The 24,506-nt window shown below is 47.5% G+C and overlaps 1 protein-coding gene across 2 annotated transcripts in view; it reads left to right on the forward strand.

The window, feature by feature from the left end:
- BOD1L1 (biorientation of chromosomes in cell division 1 like 1) overlaps window positions 1-24,506 on the forward strand; it is a 500,752-nt gene that overhangs the window by 111,254 nt on the left and 364,992 nt on the right. For both annotated transcript variants that reach the window (XM_078678462.1, XM_078678463.1), the window contains exon 6: window positions 4,387-4,559. In XM_078678462.1, the coding sequence (XP_078534588.1) occupies window positions 4,387-4,559 (173 nt within the window). The remainder of the gene's footprint in view (window positions 1-4,386; window positions 4,560-24,506) is intronic.

A 24,506-nucleotide genomic window follows, 5' to 3' on the forward strand; every position in this document is an offset into this window, starting at 1 on the left:
ATTGGGAAATATATAATATAAGGCCATCCCACATAATGCACTTACTGCTGTTTTTTTTTTTTTGTAGACGGACATAGTGGTATATTTCTAAAAATAATTAGGTGTCAAAACACTATGCTGTGCTTCCTAAAAGACAAGGAAGCAGCACGGTCTGCTTTGTAGAAAGCCATGACCTGATCTCCACTGACGTCTCTAGATCATGGGGGCTCATGGGTAAACTTTGCGGCTGCAGGTAGAAGAGATAGCAGCAGGAGAATGAAGGAGGCAATGACCCTGGAACTCAATAAAGAGGACAGATGAGCAAAATAATTGCCAACCGCAAGGGCACTGGCACCACAGTAAGACATGGCTCCCACTGGTAAGTTAAACACAGCATTGTACACAGGATCTTTCCTGCTTTATAATGTAACAAAATTACTGCTAAAAATAAAGTTACAATACATTAGCAATTGGGTTTGTTATCTGAATTTTAGAGTGCAGCACAGAATCTGATTGGCTGAGTAGATACAATTGCAGTTTTTTGGGCTATTTTCACAGTTACCAAACCACTTGTAAATCTGGAGCCTCATGAAACCATTTACTTCATTCAGCCAGGGGTAAAGCATTCATAGCTGCTCTCCAGTCGGGACATGTCCACAACAAAGGTGAATTAAAAATAGGCACCCCTCATTAAAGAAAAACCTTCATTTAAAATACGGGGTTTACAAACAGGTTGGCAGATTGAAATGCACATTTTTATGAAATGTTTTGAAAATGTATACTGAAATAGTATGATTATAGGACACTGAACACGAACAATATAGTTACTTAATAAAATGAAAGATATGAATCCTAAAGTTTCCTTAAAAGCTTAGTTTAAAGACATTTGGTTACAATTCAGTTCTTACAAAAATCTTCCTCTACTTTCTTGGCTGCTCCAATGCAGGCTGTCTTACTCTCAAGCTTAGAGCTGTTTTGTGGGTGCTTTATGGATCAAGAGAAACTGTTCCCACGCATTTCTTTTTTAATTTCTCTTGTCTGACTCTAACAGCTTGAAAATATTTAAAGCACCAAGAAATCCAAAACTCAAATTGGCCTTTAAATGTGTGTGTCCAGTATTTGCAAAGCACGAACAATTACCCGAGGATATAAAGGCACTGGGGGCCATCGGGAAGATTAAGCGAGCTATTGCCCAGAGTAACATGGTGCTGGGCTGATCTGCCACCGATGCTGGGGATCGAACCGTGAGAAACCGGGTTCCGGAGTCAGCCGCCTTGGTCGCGGCGCCACACCTCTTTACTATGGAATATCTAAATTTGCAGGAATACTATGTGAGAAGGTGGTTCTGACCATTTAATTCGCCTGCATTTTTTGCTTTTTGATCACCTGGTTTTTCACCTTTTACTGTGGGAGACCCTCATAACCTGTGACTCACCCATGGTAACCTCATGGTAAAATGGAATGTGCCTGTTTACCGCCAGTGTCCGCCTTGTAAGGTAAGGCCGCTGCAAAGCAGCCAGGGGCACTAGGCGGGTTGCATGTGGAAACATGTGAGGACTGTGTGTAGGAGACCCCTGTTGTGCTGGCCCAGGAACTGCGCACACATAGCCGGGCGCAGAGGGAGCTAGGCAGGGTTGGGTTAGTGACCTGTACTAGACTTTATAATATGGGGGTACACATATAGAGAAAGTCAGTGTGCCTTACTGTTGTGACTGTAGTGCTATGGGAAAGGCTGCCTTAGGCCACAGCTCCAGTTCCCTTTGCTCTACAGACTCTAGAGTCGCACCATTGTGAATTGTAACCTGTGTGAAAATAACAATTCTGTAAAGGCCAAAAGCATAACTGTACAGTTATCCAGGAATGTCACGTTTCCATAGCTCAACTCAGGATCAGAGCCCAGGCCTGTTGTCACCCTGCTGGGCTAATTACGTTTCTCTCCAGCAACAGGAGCAAAGGCCTCCCCCACAAAGGGTGCAATTACATTTGATTAGGTCAGCTTCTCAGAAATAAGGGGAAGGGTTGACTGCTCTGCATCAGTCAGCCAGCTGTCATATGCCAACTTGAAGTTTGGCGCCCTTTGTTCTTAGCGCATGGGCCCCGCCCACCGTGTTCAGTTCTGCCTCTGGGGTGGGCCAGGCCCCGGAGGCTGAACCCAAAAGAAAGAAAATGTGGGGAGCGCCCTTGTGCTTTCAGCATGAGAAGTCTGATGGGTCCCAGGACACCATCCCTGGGCCCCTGGAACTGGGATCTATTGAGGGAGCGCCATCGCACCCACTCGCGATGCGAGGAAGGGGCCCAGGACCCCATAACTGGGCCCATGAAAAATACTTACAAGGGGCACCATCGCGCCCACCATGAAGGCGGGATGGGACCCAGGACACATCCTGGGTTCCTACAGCAGAAGAAGAAGGAAGGAGTGCCACAGCGCTATTCCACCCCCTCCCACCCCCCTTTCCCATGCCCCTGGGTGGCCGCCTTCAACGATGCCCATGTCTGGGAGAGCAGGAAGGCCAACAACACAGTGCGTGTCTGCCCGCAGGAGCAGGCCAACAAGAATGCTGTTGCTGGCTCCTACGACAGCACGTCAGTTTGCTGGCTGAGCGAGAAGCAGACTAGCGGCCAGGGGTGGGCTGTCCAAGCTGCTTTCCAACCAGAAAGAGAAGCTGCAGGGTGAAGCTGCAACGAAAAAGAAAGAAGCACAAAGGAAAAAGAAGTGGCTTTTCCTGGCGTAGTGGACTGCTCTGCATCAGTCAGCCAGCTGACATATGCCTCCTTGAAATTTGGTGAACTTTATTCTCCGCACCGGCGATGAAGCGCATGGTCCCCGCCCGCCATGTTAAGTTCTGCCTCTGGGGTGGGCCAGGGCCTGGAGGCTGTCCCCAAAAGAAAGAAAACATGAGGAGCGCTGTTGTGCTTTTAGATCGAGAAGTGGGACGGGTCCCAGGACCCCATCCCTGGGCCCCCGGAACAGAGATGTATCGAGGACAGAGATGTATCGAGGGAGCACCATCGCGCCCCCTCGCGATGCGAGGAAGGGGCCTAGGACCCCATCCCTGGGCCCCGTGAAGAAGACTAACAAGGGGGATGCACCATCACGCCCCAGCCTCCCCCCCATGAAGGCTGGATGGGACCCAGGACCCATCCATGGGTTCCTACAACAGAAAAGTAAGGAAGGTGTGCCGCCGTGCTATTCCATCCCCCCGCCGCCCATTCCCCTGCCCCTGCGTATCCCGCCTTCAACTATGACCATGTCTGGGTGAGCAGGAAGGCAAACAGCATAGTGCATGTCTGCCCGCAGGAGCAGGCCAACAAGAATGCTGTTGCTGGCTCCTACGACAGCACGTCAGTGTGCTGGCTGAGCGAGAAGCCGACAAGCGGCCAGAGGTGGGCTCCCCGAGCTGCTCTCCAACCAGAAAAAGAAGCTGCGGCGTGAAGCCGCTATGAAAAAGAAAGAAACACGAAGGAAAAAGAAGCTGCTCTTCCCGGCGCTGTAGGAGAGCTACAACTATTGTATTCACTCACCCCATGAAGAGTGCCCCATAATGCCCTGTGGGGCCTGTCAGTTTCGCCACATTTGGGAGCAAAAATCGCTAATTCTGGGGTTGTGGTGGTCACAGGCGAACGGGGTCACCACTACATGGATAAAAAAGTGCGGGGGAGCTGCAGGAGCAACCAGCCTCCCCCCAAAGGATGTACAAGAGTCTCCACCCTAAGTTAGGAAAGACTTAAAAGGGATAACCTCTCAAGAGTTTTGAGCTGTTTTCAATAATCGCTCTATTTTGGAGCTTTTGCTCTTCAGCTTAAGAGTTATGCGCCCTCTAGGAGCCATGACTATGGCTACAGTTCTGGTGGCCTGAATGAGTACGAGGTGAGTTTTCATATTGCCAAACACCTTCTAGGGGTGAAAGGCTGTAATTGCATATGTAGTGATCATAGAAGTGATGTCCTTTAGGGACTAGGTTTAAGGTGCAGTATTTTCATATTCAAAGTCATTAACCATCTATGCTGCAGACAGTAAAGGACAAATATAGACCCATTACTTGTGCAGGCCACACAACTAATGGCTCATTTTCTAACATACTATACTAGAATACGAATTCAGTAACTACCAGTCTGTCTGAGATCTTTTCTATGCCCTTACCTAATGGTTAATAAGTTGTTAAGGCTGACGTTTCAGTCTTAGCTCAAGGTGTTGTGAGGAGCTTTTGAAATGGTAATGGGAGTAGCCTATTTAGACTAAAGGACCTTACTTGGTACTGGTGAGTAAGCTTTATTTGAAGCTTTCGGTACTGATGATTTTACCCTCCCACTTATCCCTAGTTTCAAACATTCTGATTAAACAATTCATTGTCAAAGACAGCAATAAATGTAAACAGAAAAATAATCTTTGTATTTCCATTGCTCTAGATGACGATGAAAATGTGGATTCCCAGAGTAAAACCAACCCTCAAACAACCGAGCAAAGTGATGGGAAAACAAAGATTGTACGTCATTCGTATGTGCACAAGCCTTACCTTTATTCAAGATATTACAGTGATTCAGATGATGAACAGACAGTGGAGCAACACCGCCAGTCTATGGTAAGTTTTACAAAACTTTGATGCTTTTTTAATTTTACTAGGTCTCGTCATTCGAACCACTGCAGGTATACCAATAAAAACAAGCCACACATTTCAACAGAGCCAGTTACATGTGGATTCATTTACATTTCTTTTTAAAAAACAATTGCAGCAGATACTGTGCCAATGCTTAACTATTTTGTTTCCTCACTTTTTATTTTGTGGCATATCAAATTAAACGTTTCTCCACCTACTATATTGCTTTTCTCTATTTATTGTACTAAATGTGCTCATGAGTCCGGTATTATAAAAGTGTAGTAAGAAGAAATCTCACCCTTCCTCCCCACTATATGATTGTTAAATGTTGCTAAATAGGAGGAGGAGCTACGCGCGCATTCAGGATGGCCGCGTGAGCACAGGGCTCCCGAGTCCCTCGCTGCCCTCCGCATATATCCTGAAAGATATCCTGACTTTGACTTCGGGTTCTTGCAGATGAACCTCAGCTGGCACCTTAGCTGTTTTCAAAATTTCATTTGGACTTCGGGAACCGCAGATACGCCGATCGGAGTTTTGGAGGCCCACCCCACGGCGACACCGGGAGCTGGCACGCCAAGACGCCGGGGAGTAATTGAACAACAGCGGCCTGAGGGGTTTCCCCTGTTGCCCTGAGTTGACTTTCAGTTTCGTTTCTGGGCCGCTGCCTTCTCTGATTGCGTGATTGCCTCGCTCCCCCATCGGGGTCCAGCCTAAATCTGCTGCCTGACTGTACGCCAACTGTTCTGAGGGTCTGGGTGTTGGGCTGAGCTGTTGCTTCTGCCCTCTCAGCCCACCTTCGTTATTTGCAGTGGTCTGGGGGTGAGCGGCCATTTTCACCATGTCTCGCGGGCCCCCTCGGGGCTCACCATTCACCATGACCACCAGGCCTGACAACGAGAAGCGGAACACTAAAACGCCTCTACGCGGGGGACCGATTCAAACCAATGTCATGGATCGCTATACCCAACCCAAGGGGTCCCCCGGTGGTGCCAGTCGAGCTTTTGAGGGCCCCACTGACGATCCAACTGCGTTGGCCGAATTGACTTCGCAGGACGTCATGGGCGCCATAGCCAACATGCAGACTTCCATTGGTCAGCAATATGAGGCTCTCGCTCTCAAAATAGACACTGTGGCAGTTGATGTTACTTTGATCAGAGCTGACTTGTCGAAGACCAATGAAAGGGTCAAGTCTCTGGATCTGAAGACTTCTAGCCTCAGGACCGATGTCTCTGATCTGCAGACGGAAGTTGGACGCTTGCGCTCCTCCGACGATCTTATGGTCCATCGCCTGGAGGATTTTGAAAATAGGGCCCGGCGCAACAACATACGCCTTATCGGGGTCCCTGAAACCTCTGGTGCCTCGGCAACTGATCTTCTCGTGGAGGACATCGTCTGGAATCACCTGGCCCCCACAGGCCTGAGTAAATTCTTTGCTGTGGAGCGTGCCCATCGAGTGCCGGGCGGGAAGCCGAAGTCGGGCGCCACGCCGAGACCTATCATCGCCAGGATCTTCAATTTTAGGGACAGAGACACCATCCTACAGGCCTCGAGAGTAAGTGGCCCCGTAAAATTCGAGAACACGACGGTGAGTTTCTACCCGGACTTCACGCAGCTTGTCCAGAGACAGAGGATGGGGTTTCAGGGAGTGAAACGCAGGCTGAGGGACTTGGGCCTGAAATATGCAATGCTCTTTCCAACCAGGCTGCGTGTCGAATATGAAGACCGGACATTCTTCTTTGATCGTCCTGACTGAGTTAGTGACTGGCTGGATACCCTCCCCAAACAGACTGACGCAACCGGGCATCCGGGTGGAGCCGAGGGCGGCGTATCGGAACAAGAGTGACATTATATTTCCTGATTTCTGAACATTCACGTATTATTCAGCTGGGTTCGATATTTTTTCTATTACTGTGTCCTATTGCTAAGTACCCGAGGGTGGCGGGGGGAATGGGACTCTTTCCTCCTCAGGGGTTTCTTTCCGTAGACTAGTTTCATGATGGGACGACAGGCACACTGCAAGTTGGGGTGGCTCTTGAGTCTAACGCAGGGGTGCAGGGTGGGGGGCGTTGTAACGGGTTCTCATTGGGGGGTGGTGGGGGGTTCTTGGGTGTTTGTGGGTTTCTTTCAAGGCAATGTATCGTATTTCTTCTTGATTAGGTCATTGTGTTTATTGTGGGGTGGACTCTGCACATCTTTCTGGGATGGGGGTTAGTGGGTTGAAACTAATGTGTTGGAATGTCAATGGGTTGGGGGATCGGATAAAACGTGGTGTGGTGTTGCAGCTACTGCGGCGCCTCTCCCCCGATATTGTGTTGTTGCAGGAAACGCATTTGGTTGGGAACACGTGCCATGCCATGAATCGGCGAGGGTATCGTTTGGTGGCACACTCTGGCTACACCTCTGGATCTAGGGATGTGGGTATCCTCGTTAGGTCCTCCCTCCCCTTGGCAATCGATGATGTGCTACTCCGCCAGCTATGTGTCCAATCCTTCGGCACAGGCACTGTGCCGAGAGAGTGGAAGCAGGCAGTTGTCACACCCCTGCTAAAGAAATCCAATCTGGACCCCAATTGCCATAAGAACTACCGACCTATTTCACTCCTGCCGTACCCAGTTAAGATCATGGATCGGATGGTCAGTAGGTCTTTGTCCCTCTTCCTGGAAACTAACAACATCCTTGAAGAGGAGCAATTTGGGTTCAGACCAGCCCATGGAACCGAGTCAGCATTACTGATGGTCCTGGATGACCTAAGAATGAGGGCGGACAGGGGAGAGTCAGCAATTCTGATTCTGCTTGACCTGTCCGCAGCATTCGACACGGTGAGCCACGACATCCTGCTGACTAGGCTGAAAACCTTTGGAGTAGAGGGTACGGCACTTGAGTGGCTCCGCTCTTACCTGTCAGATAGATGGCAGGCAGTGGCATTGCCCCCGTATCAGTCTGAGTTTGCTATGGTCCCACATGGGGTTCCTCAGGGGTCTGCGATCAGCCCGATCCTTTTTAACGTCTATATGCAGCCCCTGATGGCCATCATCAAGGCTCACGGCATTAGCGTGATCAACTATGCGGATGACACGCAGCTGATGATTTCCCTTGATGGTGCCCATGCAGAATCTCTTGAGACCTTCCACACCTGCATAATGAAAATGGCAACCTGGCTAAACAGTTTAACAGCAGCAAAACTGAGATAATGCAATGCAAAGTGGGAAGAATAGCCAGAAGCCTGCCTGTTGGCTTTTGGCCTCTAGACTCGTGAGCCATTGGCACCAGTAAAAACGGTGCGGAATCTGGGGGTCATTCTCAATGACAACTTGAGTCTGGAGACCAACGTCAACAGACAGGTGAGCAGCTGCTTTGCCCTAATGCGGGGCCTTCGAAAGCTGCTGCCCTTACTTCCATCACACACCAGAGCAACCGTGGTCAGAAGTACCATCCTCAGCCACCTGGATTACTGCAATGCTCTGCTACTGGAATCTCCTACTTATCTGATTTCCAGACTCCAGAGCATCCAGGCGGCAGCTGCAAAGATGGTGCTTTCTCGAGGACGTCGGTCCTCTACCGCCCTTGCTCTGGCTGAGTTGCATTGGCTGCCCGTTCATCAGAGGATCCGGTTCAAATCCCTGTGCACCGTCTTCAAGGCAGCACATGGATTAGGTCCTAAACCCCTTCAGGCCAAATTCAAGTGGTATGAGCCTACACGGACCCTCCGTTCCTCATCCACTAATCTCCTTAGTATACCTAGGATTAGGAAAGCTACTCATGGTGGCAGAGCTTTTAGCATAGCTGCAGCCCACCTCTGGAATAGTCTTCCCTTGGCAATTAGGAAAACCAACGAACTGATGCTTTTCCGCAAAAGGATAAAGACTTGGCTTTTCCCCAACATCACACTTCCCTAGAGCTTTCTCACTCACTTGCCCTTTGCTGTTCAGTTCTTTAGTCGCACTTTTACAGCGCCAGGATGCCCGTAGGGTTGCAGCGCGCTTTAGAAATGATATAAATAAATAAATAAATTGACGAGAGGGGGCGCTATGCCGCTCTCACTGGTAGATGGGAGGGGAGGACGGTCTCATTTTTCACTGTCTATGTCCCGCCGGGTCTGCAGACCTCGACTTTTGCTGATCTTGGGCGTGTAGTACTGGGGCTCCTTGAGGGCATTTTGGTGATAGGCGGAGACTTCAATTCGGTTGTCTCCGGTGACATAGATCGCTACCCCCCCAGGGATCTCCCCAAGTCGCAGTCCTGGCTGAGTGGGTTCCTGGAGACATTTGGTCTGGTGGACTGTTGGAGGTTGCTGCACCCAGTTCAGATGCAATACACCTTTCACTCTGGAGCCCATGGCAGTCTGTCCAGACTCGACTATATTCTGTTGCCGGCGGCGCTGTCCTCCTCGCTCGGGGCATATCCGACCACTCCCCAGTCTGGCTTCGCATTGATATTACTATGAATAATGAGGGGCGGGTCGCCCCTATAAACCCCTGGTTTCTTCGCAATCCCAAAACCCGTACCGAATTGGTGAAATCCCTTGAATATTATTTGTAGAAAATGTGGGGTCTGTGTCATCTGCTGTATCGCTGTGGGAGGCGTTTAAGACTGTGATACGTGGGCAGGCTTTATCTTTGATCGCCACAGCCAAGAAAAGTAAGCATGATGATGAGGTGGTCCGTCTGGAGGCGGAGATAACCGCACTGGAGAGCGACTTGGAGCGCGGAGTGTCCCGTGCCAAACTTCATTCCCTCAGCCTCAAACAATTAGATTATAAGGCCCTGGTTACTGATGCTGCGCAGGTAATGAGCAGGGAACAGCAGGGCAGACTGTATGATGTTGGGGACAAGGCGGGTAAATTGATTGCGTGGCTGGACAAGAAAGAAAGGGCGAGTTGTGTAGTTCCTGTGATTGAGAACCTGGACGGAGTGTGCGTGACTGACCCGGCTGCGATTGTTGAATGCTTTGCGGACCACTTCCGAACTGTGTATGCTCCGGTCTCTGACAGACCGGAGGCTGATTCTCATTTGTTGCTTCGCAATATTACTTTGCCCTGCCTGTCTGCGGCTGACAGAGACCTGATGGATGAGGTGCTGTCGGCTGAAGAGGTGGCTGCCGCCATTCGTTCAATTCGCTCTGGCAAGGCCATGGGTCCTAATGGTCTGCCCATTGAACTGTATAAATTGTGCCCAGACAAATTGGCTCCATTTCTTCCTGATATGTTTCTAGATTGCCGCGAAGCTGGCTCCCTCCCACGTGACCAGCGTCTGCTACTATCGTAGTGATTCACAAGGAAGGGAAGCCAAGGGATCGCTGTTCTTCTTTTAGACCGATCTCACTTCTAAACACTGAACCAAAAATTCTGGCTAAGTTATAAGCTACCCGCCTGACGAACGTTATTAGCGACCTGGTCCATCCGGATCAGTCCGGTTTTATCCCGCACCGTAACACGGCGCTCAACCTGCGGCGCTTGCATGGTGTTCTCGCGAGGGCGGCGTCTCTTCATGAACCGGCCATCTTGGCTTCCTTGGATGCTACGATGGCCTACGATACTCTTGAGTGGCCTTATCTCTGGGCCGCTCTTGTGAAATTCGGATTCGGCCCTGGGTTCATCGGCTGGGTGAAACTTTTGTATGCGGAGCCACTGGCGCAGGTGGTTGTGAATGGTCGGGTCTCGGCATCTTTTGTTCTCGGGAGGGGCACGCGACATGGCTGCCCGTTGTCACCACTGCTTTTCGCGCTCGCTCTTGAGCCGTTGGCTGCCTGGTTGCGCTGGGAGCCCTCGCTTAAGGGGATCCGGTTCTCCCCGGACTTTGAGGATCGCGTCTCGCTATACGCCGATGATATTTTACTGTACCTTACGTTCCCTTCGGAAATCTCTGAATGTTTTGTTCGATGTGCTCACTTCATTTGGGAAGAATTCGGGCCTTGTTATCAACTGGGCTAAATCCTGTGTCTACGTGCTCTCGGGCGGTCCCCCTCCCTTACCTCGCAGATGCCCCATTCGGGTCTCTCCGACGGGCTTTAAGTACCTGGGGATTTTTATATCCTTAAACCCTGCGGCTCGCTACGAACATAATCTGCTCCCCCCCCTTCAGAGATTGAGACTTGACGTTGTGCGATGGCGCGGATAGCCTCTATCGCCACTCGGGCGCGCAGCCCTTTTTAAAATGATGGCCCTGCCGAGGTTTTTGTATGCGTTTCAGAATACGTTCGATATTATTCAGGCGAGCTACTTTGGAGAGGTTGAGAGCCTGCAGAGATGGTTAATTTGGGACGGACGTTCGCGTATTTCCCTCGCTAAACTCACTCTTCCCTGGTATGATGGGGGTATAGCGTTGCCGGATATTAGGCGTTACTATTGGGCCTCGCAACTGAGTGCGATCAATCATGCGACGTATGCGCCTGCTCCTAACCCGGCGTTCGAGATGGATAAGTATTTGCTACCGGGCGGGGACTACAGGAGGGCACTCTACTCCAAGGCGGCGGGCAAGGATTTATCTGGACCTACCAAGATCGCTGTACATGTGTGGCATGCTGCGAATGCGTCTGTGGGATGGGAAGACCGATTGACTCGTGCGACCCCCTTGTATTCTTCTGAAAGGTTGGGATGTCTCTGAAAAACGAAAGGGTTTGATAAATGGGATATGATTGGTATTAGCTGCGTGGGCGATCTTTGGGTCAGGGGCAAAATCAAGACCTTTGCGGCACTAAAGACAGAATATGAATTGAGTTACAGGGAATTCTTTCGATACGCACAGATTCACCATGCCTTGAGTTCGGTTCTCCCTGCGGGTACTGTCGTCCCGAGTCCTCCCCCCTTTAAGATAGGATCCTTGACGGCCACGTCCCCGACACTACCATTTCCCTGGTATATAAGAAGTTGATCAACACCCGAGTGGAACTGCTAGTGCGTCTTAGGGAGGTCTGGACCGGCGATGGTTTGGAGCTGGACGACGAGGATTGGCAAGTTGCATTATCCTCGCCTAAAGAAGTCGCGATTCCTGCCCGTCTTCGTTTCTTTCAGCTCAAAATCTTACATTGTGTATATATCACTGGTCCGCACTTGATTCGCATGGGTTATTCCTCGGACGGGTTATGTAAGTGTGGTTGTGGGATGCTTGGAACTTTCCTCCATATACTTTGGGAGTGTCCGGAGGTGGTGCAGTTCTGGCATAATGTACATGCAGTGATGGGTAGAGTCACGGGGGTGGTGCTGCAGCCCGAGGCCAGGCGATGCTTGTTGAATGTGTGGGAGCCGAATGATTATAGTGTGGCCCAGACGCAGTGGGCGACCCTTGGGAATATGATTGCCAAAAGAGATGTAGCGCAGCTGTGGGGTTCCCAGCGCCCGCCCACGGTATCTGTGTGGAAGGAGAATATGGACTGGTGTATGTTCAGAGAGAAGATTGTGTATGTAGCGCGGGGCAAACCTAGAAAATGGAATAGTATCTGAAGCCAATGGAACGCGTACCGTGGAAATCTATGTGCGCCTCCGTTCGTGGACAACCCCGAAGTCCCTCTGTCCCCCTGATCCGGCATTCCATGTATTATGTGCTTTCTGTTATCCTTAAATTTGTTTCCCCGCTGGCCCCCTCCCCACAATATGTACTATTGATCTGTTGTATAATATTGTGCCTAGGTGTCCTCCTATGTGAACGCATGTCCTTGTACACTGTCTCCTTTTTTGCCTTGTACTTTGTTTTTTTCTTCTTTTAATAAAAAAAAAGAAGAAAAAAATGTTGCTAAATAAACAATAAAATGTAATATTCCAATTGAAGAGGTATTTGGAGCCATAATAAAGTCACGTGCTATTTTTGCAGTCCTCACTTTGTTGCGAATAAACTTATTTTTTAACAACTTTGTGTTCAATGTATAACATAGGGGCTGATGAAAATATATACATCACTGTTTTAATTTAAAGCAAGCCAATTTATCTATTGTTATTTAGTTCAAGAGTTGTGCAGTATCAGATACAAATTTTACAGTTGGCAGTGCTCCCTTGTTTTCCGGCTTCATCTTTCACATGGCATTCCAGCTCATTATGTTCTGTAATATTTAACAATTTTAATACAAAATGTAAAGTTTTTGAGAATCTAAATAAACGTCCTGATCCAGATGGAAGTTAATGTTCGAGGCATGTGGGCTGCTAAATTCATATCTTTAGCATAGATCGCCGCCTAGTGTTGGGTCCGGATGATTGCACATTGTTGTCCTGGAAGAGTCTTCGAAGTATCACGAGATAGGTGGCTCCTCCCCTGGACTACAGTGCGCATGGGCATCGACTCCATCCCCAGATTGTTTTTTTCCGCCATTGGGTGCGGATGTGATTTCGACGTCTCCTTGTCGGAATCGAAAAAAACTTACTACTTAAGGCCAAAAGGCCTTCGTTCCCTGCGTCGGTATTGTTAGCGTGCGGTCTCGAGCTTCATCCCACTCTTCGAGTCGGATTTCTGCGGAGTCAAGTAACTCTTCGGACATCGAGGCCCTCTCGTCGCAGCAAGACCCCGACGACCTTACCATGGAGCGATCTCCATTCAAGTTCTGCCCCGTCTGTGGATCTAAATATCCACATATCGATGTGCATCCAGTCTGTAACAAATGCCTCTCGCCGGACCACAACGAGGACAACTGCATGGCCTGCTCAAAGTTCAGGTCAAAGAAAACGCTCAAGCTTCGGCGCGCGGCGCGCCTCGAGGCCCGGCGAGCGGCTCCGGCACCCGACGACATATTCGACGACCCCGCAGAAGAAGGCCGAAGCCATCATCTTCAGATTTCACCACCGTCGACGGAGGTCGAGGCCGATCCCGAGGATCAAGTCGAGGAACAAAGCCAAGACCTTGAATACGTCGAGGAGGTAGGGGACGACGAAGAAGTCTATGGGGCCGCGGAAGATAGCTCAGAGGAAGAGCTATGCCCCGAAAGTTACATGATTCAGGCTCAGGTCACGGGATCGCCACTCGGCCTTACCCAAGACCCTGCACCGCTATCCCCGGCCCCGCCTTCTGGCCCGGCCACAGACACAACAGCGGAGACGCCATTGCGCGTATCGAAACCGAAACCTTCGGATGTGACAGCACCTAAGATGGCCGACGTCCCATCAAAACCGAAACCTACGGCTTCGACAACACCTAAAATGGCCGAGGTCCCGTCAAAACTGACGAAGCCTGCTACCTCATCGACTCCGTCGCCCTCCGAAGTCGAAGAAGGCTGTCGAGTCGACAGCGCCGCAGAAGATGCCCAAGGACCCGTCCTCGAAGAAGGTCGTCCATCAGGTGCCGGTCACGGCTACGCCGGTTAAATCCACTAAAGCCGTCGAAACAAAGTCTGCTCAAGCCCTCGACCCGAAGTCTGGAGGCACTACGCATCGGCACAAAGACACCAAATCTACAACAACGGCACCGGCGCCTAAGCCTATAACGGAGGCTAGGACCGTCGCAACTGAAGATGCATCGGCAGCCACCGCTTCAACGCCGAAGGCCTCCGATGGTACCGGACATACGGCGTCGGTTACCAAACCCTCGCCTTCCTTCACAAAGCAAGTCGCTGACTCCCTCAAACGTATTCAGGAGAAGTCTTCGACGTCAACGACCCACACGCCATCGGCTCCGAAACAGGTGGACGTGCCTGCGAAGCCTTCGAGCAAGCTTCTCTACACTCTGCCGCCGAAGGTGGCACCGAAGGTGTTTGCACCAAAATCGGTGCCGAAGATCCCGGACACGTCGGAACCTTCGTCGCAAAGTGGCCGGTCGGATCGACATCAAGCCTCAGAAGAAGAATCTGAGCGTTACATCGATGCCGAAACGGGGACAATGACTCTCTATAAAAGAAAGATCACTTCCCAACCACTACAATCGTATGTCATTCCTCTAAAGAAGAAAAGGCCAGCACAGGACATTCCTGCCCTTGTGGAACCTATTCAGCCTCCACCAAGGAGGAGTCCATCACCTTCTCCAAACCAGTCAGGGGGAGAGGAGGATGACCAAAATAACCAGTACAATTTCCCGGACAATGATGACCCTGATGTCCATCAGGACTCATATGACGACACTGGTGACCAGGGAGGCCATCAGGTGGTACAGGACCCACAGGGTTTTGGTGCACGTACATCCCCAACTGAGAATTCAGTGGCATTCAATGCCTTAATAGAGCGGGCAGCTGCAAATCATAATGTGGACATGCATGCTGACCCAGTGGAAGAAGATTTCTTATTTGTCACTTTTTCTGTCTCAGAAAGAACAGTTAATACCCTTCCTATGCTAAAAGGTGTCCTTAAGCATGCCCCTGAGATCTTTAAAGAACCTACCAGGGCGAGAGTGGTGAACCCACGTATCGAAAAGAAATACAGGCCGGCACCTGGGGACCCTGCATATATTCGGGGACAGTTGCCTCTGGACTCTCTGGTCGTCGCCAATGCCCGCAAAAGGGCGAACTCCCAAACAACGGTTGAAGCTCCTCCCCCAGACAAGGAGTCGAAAGTGCTTGAGGCAGGGGGCAAAAGGGTGGCTGCGCAGGCTGCCAATATCTGGCGTATATCAAACACTCAGGCACTATTGGCGCGTTATGATAGGGCGCATTACGACACCCTAGAACAGCTCCTTCAACACCTACCTGACCAGTTTAAGGAGGGAGCAGAAATGCTCATACAAGAGGGAAAGCTCATTTCAAACGCAGCAATAAAGTGTGCACTTGATGTGGCTGATACAGCGGCTAGGGCGATTAACACTAGCGTCATGTTAAGGCGCCAGGCATGGCTTCGCATATCAGGCTTTAAGCCTGACATTCAAACAACAATACTCAACCAGCCCGTTAATGCTGACAGACTGTTTGGCCCAGATGTGGACACCACCCTCGAGAAAATTAAAAAGGACAATGAGACAGCTAAGTCCATGGGGGCGCTTCAGTCTCAACAGTTCAGGGGGAGCACTTTTCGTCGCTCAGGTGCACGCGGTGTTACCAGAGGACACTTGGGTCAACAAACACAGTTCACGAAAGGTGGCGCACAATCCTCGTACCCCAAACAGAATAGAGGGGGTTACAGAGGTAATAGTTCCAAGGGCAGAGGCAGAGGGAACAACAACTCCCGTTCCTCTGCCGCCAACAAACAGTGACTCTCTGTCACTACCCCCCGACCATCCAACACCTGTCGGGGGGAGACTCCAGCAGTTCCTGCCAGTCTGGACGTCCATCACCACAGACAGGTGGGTAAGACAGCTTATCCAATACGGTTATTGTCTGGAGTTAACCTCCACTCCACCCAACATTCCCCCAAGGCAACGTCCTATGTCGGCAGAGCACTTGCACTTATTGCAGCAAGAAGTAGTGGTGATGCTGCAAAAAGGCGCAATCGAGCTCGTACCAGTGGAGGAGGAAGGCACAGGGGTCTATTCCCTGTACTTCCTTATCCCAAAAAAGGACGGATCCCTCAGGCCCATTCTGGATCTACGCCCCCTCAACCTGTATATACTGTCAGAACATTTTCACATGCTTACACTGCAACAAATTCTTCCCCTCCTAAACCAAGGGGACTTCCTAGCAACCTTGGACCTCAAGGATGCTTATTTCCACATACCACTCCACCCATCCCACAGAAAATACCTCAGGTTCACAATCCACAACAGGCATTATCAGTTCAAAGTCCTACCCTTCGGAGTAACCACTGCCCCCAGAGTGTTTACAAAGTGTCTGGCGACAGTTGCGGCGCACCTCAGGAGACAGAACATACATGTCTACCCTTACCTAGACGACTGGCTCGTTCAGGCAAAGTCAGAACGGAAGTGCGCTGCGGACATGTCCCACACCATTCACCTTCTTCACAGTCTGGGGTTCTCGCTAAACTACCCAAAGTCGCACCTTCAGCCAGCACACGTGCGGCAGTATCTGGGCGCTACAATAAATACCCTGACTGCTATGGCTCAGCCAAACCCGGTCAGGATCGACAACATTCAGTCGCTGATCCAAAAGTTCATACCGCAACTCTCACTACCAGCGAGAGTGTTCATGCAGTTGATAGGCATGATGGCCTCCTGCATCTTCATAGTCCCACACGCACGATTGCATATGCGTCCGCTCCAGGAATGCTTAGCAAATCAGTGGACACAAGCTCAGGGACAACTGACAGACCTAGTGTTGGTGACCGGTCGGGCATACAACTCTGCATTGGTGGAATCCACACAACCTTTGCAAGGGACGACCGTTCCAAGAGCCTGTGCCACAGATTATCCTGACTACGGACGCATCTCTCCAAGGGTGGGGAGCCCATGTGCTCCACTACACGGTGCAGGGACTGTGGACAACTCAACAACGGACATTGCACATCAACTACCTGGAATTGATGGCAATCTTCATGGCGCTCAAGTCCTTCAAAGTACATCTGTGCAACAAGGTCGTGTTGATCCGGACGGACAACATGACAGCCATGTACTACATCCAGAAGCAGGGAGGTACTCACTCGCCACAGCTGTCTCATCTGGCTCAAAGCATGTGGAACTGGGCCATTCAGAGGAACATTTTCCTCATGGCGGAACACCTCCCGGGCAAGGACAATCAGATGGCAGATCTGCCTAGCAGATACAGCCATCAGATGCACGAGTGGGAGATGCATCCATCAGTACTCCGCCCGTACTTCCAGCAGTGGGGTCATCCAGAGATAGACCTCTTTGCCACAAGGGAAAACGCAAAATGCCAACACTTTGCCGCCAGGTTCCCTCACCCACAATCGCAGGGCAATGCGATATGGATGAACTGGTCAGGCAAATTTGCGTACGCTTTTCCCCCAGCACCTCTCATACCGCTGGTGGCAAGAAAGCTAAGGCAACACTCGATGACGCTCATCCTGGTTGCTCCAACGTGGGCTCGCCAACCATGGTACACCACGTTTCTAGAACTTTCCGTGGTACCGCATCAAAGGTTGCATCTCACTCCAAGGCTCTTGACGCAGAACCATGGCGACATTCAGCATCCAGATCCGCAACAGCTCAATCTGGCGATCTGGCTCCTGAGGTCCTAGAGTTTGGCTACCTCAACCTGCCTCCTGAATGCATGGACATCATCAGAGAGGCAAGGAAGCCCACTACCAGAGCTTGCTATGCAGCGAAATGGAAGCGTTTTGTCATTTACTGTACAGAACATCACATTGACCCACTAGATGCTTCAATCCCTAACATTATCTGCTATTTGTTACATCTTTACAAATGCAATCTAGCGTACGCTTCCATTCGGATACACTTATCCGCCATAGCGGCTTATCTTCAAAACAGGCAGCATCTCTCTGTTTTCAGGGTGCCTGCCATTAAAGCCTTCCTAGAGGGACTGAAACGAGTCATTCCTCCAAGAACACCGCCAGCTCCAGTGTGGAACCTCAATGTGGTCCTCACTAGGCTGATGGGCCCACCTTTTGAGCCACTGCACTCCTGCGAAATTCAGTTTCTAACATGGAAAGTGGCTTTTCTCATTGCTATTACCTCACTCAGACGTGTTCGTGAGCTGCAAGCGCTCACTATTCAGGAGCCATTCATACAAATTCATTCAAACAGGGTAGTACTGCGTACTAACCCCAAATTCCTTCCGAAAGTGGTGTTACAGTTTCATATCAACCAAACTATTGACCTGCCCGCATTCTTTCAAAACCCACAAACAGTAGCGGAAAGAATGCTCCATACATTAGACGTTCGAAGGGAGTTGATGTACTACATTGATAGAACACAACCCTTTAGGAAAACACAACAACTTTTTGTTGCCTTTTCAGCCCAGCACAAAGGCAACCCTATCTCCAAAGCAGGAATAGCCAGATGGATTGTTTTTTTGTTTTTTTTTTTTTCTTTTTTTTTAGTCCTCATTACGCAACATTTAAAAGTCAGGAGTTATCAGGGATCCTTCTCGATATTCGTGGCACCCTTGAGAAAGGAAACCCCTTACGTCCAAATACTTATAGGGAGGAGGCATGGTTGTTCCTAGTGGGTTGAGCTAGCCATTTTTGCTACTCATACAAGCCTTTCTCATCATTGTTGCGATAGCGTAATCATTGGACCGTAAACAGAGGAGGTGATTTCGAAAGCCGGGAGTGTTGCCTTCAAATTTCAACTAGACATTATATATACCACACCCTTTAGATCATCGCTTATGGTATTCTTCCCACAGGTCCCAGAATCTATATTTTTTAGAGGCATACCTCTTATTTTTATCTAAATTAAACACTTTCAAGATTGAGGCCAACCATTCATTATGAGTAGGGGGAACCGGAGTTATCCATTTTACACAGATCTCCCTCCTTGCCAAGAGAATCAGAATGAAAAGTAAATTCTCTTGGACTCTAGTAAGAGGCCTTCCAACATTTGTTCTTGAGATCCCAAAAATAACTAAGTCCATACTTACAGAGAGTTGTCTTCTAAATACCCCTTCTACGGTAGTACCAACTTCATTCCAAAAGGCATCCAAGCTGGGGCAACGCCAAAACATATGTAAATCATCAGCCCTCTGTAGACCGCACTTTGGGCAGTTCTTCACTGTGGCCCCGTTAAGTTTGGATAATCTTTTCGGAGTCCAGTAGGCTCTGTGTACAGTGAGCAAATGGTTTCTTTTAAGAGCAGCAGATGTTACAATTGACCAGCACATGTTCATAGATACTTGCCATATGTTACTTGTATCCAGCGTCGGCAAATCTTTTCCCCAGATATTTTCTGGAATTCGGAAATCTTCCTCCCCGGCCGAGATTAGGGCCCAGTACCAGTAGGAAGTTTCTTTCAAAAATTATTTAGACATCCACATCTTTGTCTCCAGGGTAGTATTACCTTTTCTAGTTTCTTTGAGAGACTTACTCCAACTCAACAGTTGGTAGTATTTGAATTTAGAAATAGTGAAGTTCGTGTGATGAGATAGTATATCCCAGTCAAGCAGATTATTCTGAAACAGGAGTTGGCCCCATTCCTTTATTCCTGCTGATCTTAGCGATGTTGCTAAACTATCCTTAAGGCAGTCTAGTGTGGTATGGGAATCCCAGATCGGGGCCTTTTCACTATAAAAGGGGATATCCAACGTAGATCTGATACAGTACCATACTCTTGCGGCAGATTTCAGGACCTTTAGTTTGATTTTTTTAAAGAACTTAGGATGGCCAAATTTGTATAGAAAGTGGCTGGTATTGTTTGTTAATACACATAAGAATAGTGGGTAATTTTCATATGGACCCAGCAATACCCTACTACTTTTAAATTGGAAGGCTCTGCAATATTCTAATAGATCTGGGCTTGCTATTCCTCCTTGCTCTTTTGATCTTCTTAATTTACGCCATGCAATTCTTGGTTTTTTAGATGACCATATGAAACTGGATAAGTCTCCCTGAATCTTTTTTATCTTATCTCTATGGAACTCAAGCGGGATAGCATTAAAAATGAAGGTGAATTTTGGTAGAATTGCCATTTTTATGATGTTTGATTTCCCCAGGAATGTTAAGGGCAGAGCTCTCCAGACATTCAATAATTTTTTTACTTCAACCTCTACCCTATGTAAGTTTATTTGAGTAATTTTATCCATTTCCTTTACCAGATCAATACCCAGGTATCTTATTTTATCTTTACTAAAGGGGGATATGAAGTTTTCATTCCAGCTTATAGTTTCAGTTTTTGTATGATTTATCTGATAACCAGATATCCTCCCAAAGTTTAATAAGGTCTCTTCTGTTGTTTTAAGAGCCTCTTCTAGGTCTGAGGTAAAGATCATAAGGTCGTCCGCATATAATGCGACTTTCTTGTGCCACCCTTGGTAAGAAAATGGGGAGATTGAAGGGAGATTCCTAAGATGTTCTGCGATCGGCTCAATATAAAAATTAAAGAGTAGGGTGGAGAGGGGACAACCCTGGCGTGTACCTCTACCTATCAGGATGTTATTAGTTAGGTGGCCGTTGATTAGTATTTTAGCTCTAGGTGAATTGTAGATATTGCCTACTGCTTTTACGATGTTTTCCCCTAGATTGAATTTCTTTAATACCTCATTTAGATAGGACCAATTTACTCTATCGAATGCTTTAGCAGCATCTATCGTAATTATTGATAGAGGGATTTTTTCTGCTATAGAGATATCAATTGCTGCAATCAGCTCATGAGTGAGGTCCTGTAAATGCCTTCCTGCCATGAAGCCTTTCTGATTAGAATTTATTAATGTTCCCGCTATTTTCCCTAACCTTTTTGCCAGGATTTGAGTAAAAATCTTGTAATTGCAATTTAAGATGGATATTGGGCGGTAAGATTCGCATTGCTTTGGATTTTTACCTGGTTTTAGTATAATAGAAATGGTGGCGTCATTCCATGATTCCGGAATTTTAGCATTGTTTATGAAAATATGGTTGACTAGTGTTGTTAAATGGGTAACCAGCGTACCTTTTAACTTTAAATAGAATTCGTTAGGGAGGGCATCAGGCCCTGCAGCTTTTCCTCTCTTAAGCTCTTTAATCGCTTGGGCAACTTCCTCTGATTTTATTTCACTATTTAAAGTTCTTTTTTCCTCTGGGGTTAAGACCGGAATATTTTGTGTTAGTAGAAAATTAGTTATTTCTTCAATTTTTGGGTTGCAATCCTCAGCGTAGAGTTTAGTAAAAAAGGCCGAGAATTCTTCTTTTATTATTTTCTCTTCAAACCCATTTTGAGACTGATCTGTTGGGTGAATGTAATTTATTTTATTTCTGACTTGGTCTGATTTAAGCTTCCATGCGAGCATCTTTCCACAGCCCTCTCCATATTCATAATTGGCAAGTTTACTACATTCCCATCTTTCCCTAATTTTCCCTTCCAATAGTGATGATAATTTTTCCTTCAGGTTGAGCCTTTCCCTCATTAATTCTTGATATCTCGGGGAGGAAGTATCTAACAAGATCTGTCTGTCCAATATTTTTATGTTTTCTTCCATTTTCTGAATCTCTTTTTTTGCCTCTCTTGATTTATGTATAGCCAGGCTACAAATCTTACCCCTAATTACTGCCTTGTATGCGTCCCAGATCATTTGGGGTGAAGCACTCCCGTTATTATCATGAAAATACTGATCTGTCTCTTGTGTAAGTAAATCAATTATTGTAGTATCCAGGAGGATCGAACGGTCTAAAGTCCATCTTGATATAGTTTTAACATCATTTATTTTTAATATCATTTGGACGGCCGAGTGGTCTGATAGATGAGCGGGAAAGCGGGTCAATTTATGAGTATTCTCTACAAGTCCCTGATCTATTAGGAAATAATCGATTCTTGATTGTATTCTCAATTTTTTATTATTAAAAGTAAATCTATCCTGTTTGGAACCCTTTTCGTCCCATACGTCAATGAGATTTAGATCTCTTTTATATATTGTCAGCCATTCTCTCATTTTAGGCAAGGTGTTCTGTTTCCCTTTTGGTATCCGGTCTGTGTTTGGGTTTAAGATTATATTAAAATCACCGCCTAGGATCACAGGAAAATTTACTGAGATTAGGTGAGAGTATAAAGATTGTAATGGGGTGGGGTCGTCTATGTTAGGGCCGTAGTACCCGGCTAAAATAAAGGTATTGTTAAAGAAAGTAATCTTGGCCAGGGCCCATCTCCCCTTAGGGTCTATCTCGGAGGATAGTATTTTTGCCTTCAGGGATTTTTTTATAAGAATAACATCCCCTTTTGAGACGCATTGTTGGTCAGTACAGACATAGTCTTCAACCCAATAAAGAGTTTTAATGATCTCTTCCCATTCTTTTTTCATTAAGTGGGTTTCTTGTAGAATTAATATTTCGCTATCGGCAAGCTTTAAGTATTCAAAGATTTTCCTTCTTCTGCTCTTAACTCTTAACCCGTTAACATTCCAGGTAATTATTTTTATATTCTTCAGGTTTTTTTCCATCCCCTTCTATAAGGTATGTGGCGCTCTTTATTAATCATCTGGTTCCTGATTTTCTTCTCTATTTTGCGATGAGGACATTTTTTTGTTTTTTTCCCTAATTTGCTCCCAAACCCCATGTGCTCCCCCCCCCTCTCCTTCCTCCCCTCTTAAAATGGCTGAAAGCCACTTGTGTTCGTGGATATTTACAAAAAATGTGGAAAAGAAAAGAAAAAAGGAGGGACGGGGAGACACCAACCCTCCCTGGGAAAGCCTCCCTTTGAATCTGGTCCCGCATTAGAGTTAACAAGTTATCAACCTCTAGAGGATCTTTTATATTATACATCTTGTTTCTCCACATGATTCTGAGTGAGGCCGGGAACTTCATTTGGACTGTAGCCCCAAGTGATTTTAGTTCTGGCATTTTTTGACCCAACTCCCATTGCCTATCTTGTGTCACCTTTGCAATGTCAGATCGGATTCTGAAAGTCCAGTCATCTCTGTTAAATGTCCCTGTTTTTAAAGCCTCACTCAGAATCCTTTCTTTAATATTATATGATTTAAAATTTACCAGAATCTTCCTAGGGTTCTTTCTTTCTTTAAGTTTCCCAAAAGGGTCACGGTGAACCCGCTGGATGTCATTTTCTAGGTCTGAAGATTTACACCACGGGAAATATTCCTCTAGTAGCGAGATGATAAATTTCTTTACATCTGACCCTTCTCTGCCTTCTGGCACATTAAGAAATCTCAAATTTGATCTCCTAGACTGGTTCTCCAAGGCTTCCAATTTTTCCTCCATACTTTTGTCCTTTGCTCTTAAATCTCTTATGTTTTTTTCTGATACTTCCACCCTCTTTGTCAGACCCACAGCTACAGCTTCTACTGTAGAGACTCTCTCATTTAGTGCCAATAACTTTGAGTCCAGAGATTCAAACCTTTCATGAAGTTTGGTTTGGTTATCTTCTGATATCCTAAATCTGGATGTCATCTCTGTGAACATTTTTTCCATAAGGATCTCCATACTACTGCTGCTAGACTCACAGGGATTTTTAGCGGGATTATCAGATTTGTCAGGACTAGAGTTAGTGTTAAATATATCCAAAGTAATGGCGTCAGGGGATACAGATTTTGTAACATTCTCTAGCTCTGGAGTAAACGGCATAGTGGAACAACCAGGGGCAGGTTCATTTCCAAGGGAGTCTTGAGGAGTAGTCGTAGTATGAGACTGGTTCTGACTAGAAGTTTGCTACTGAGGTTGGGCTATCATCTGTGATTCCTCGAGATCCTGATTTTCAGTCTCCTTCATTGAGAGTTCAGACAAGAAGTTTCCCGGGTCGCTTATATCCCCCATTAACGGCTGAGGTAGCATTGGTGTCTCTGGTGAGGCGGACTTTTCCATTGCAGCTATAGAATGTGTTCTATCTTGGGGTTTATCCTGCACTTTAAAATAAGTCCTCAAAGAGGGTGTAATTTTTATTGCAGGTTTATTCCTTTTTTCCGCTAGTTCCTGCCTAACTTCCGATGTTCCTTTCTTATTTGTTGGTATCCCCTTATCTGACTTAGGGGCTTTACGCGAAACTCTCTTTGTAATTCGCGGGATTACCGTTTGTTTAAGAGCAGGGGGAGCTGATTTTTTAAGAAAAAGCCTATTCCTTAGGCAGTAGGAGGACTTCTCCTGTCCACAGAAATCAAGATGAGACTGAGTTTTAGTGTCCAAATCAGGATCAGAAAAGTCAGCAACTACGGTTTCAAATTTGTCTGTACCTGGGGTACCTGGGGGACTGTTGTTGGAAAAAGCTCTTGTCTGTATTGCCTGTGTTGCTAGCTCTGGGATTACTGGGGGTGTTGTGACGCAGATTGTGCTTTCTTTCTGACCCTCCACTTTTATTCCAGCCAGTCTCCCTAAAGCGATGTGCTGCAATTGTAATTGTAGTTGTGACTGAAGAGATTGTAACAATGTAGTGTTCCCACAGGCTCCTGGTTGAAAAATCAGCTGGGGTAAGTCAACTGGACCGGATAATTTGTATCTTTTATGTAATGCCCCCCGATCTGAATTGTCAATTATAGAGCAGGAGCGAGTCTCAGAGTCCAAGTACTTTACTGAACAAACTGTCCAGTTTC

Source organism: Lissotriton helveticus, chromosome 2_2 (genome assembly GCF_964261635.1).
Source record: "Lissotriton helveticus chromosome 2_2, aLisHel1.1, whole genome shotgun sequence".
Lineage (NCBI taxonomy): Eukaryota > Metazoa > Chordata > Amphibia > Caudata > Salamandridae > Lissotriton > Lissotriton helveticus.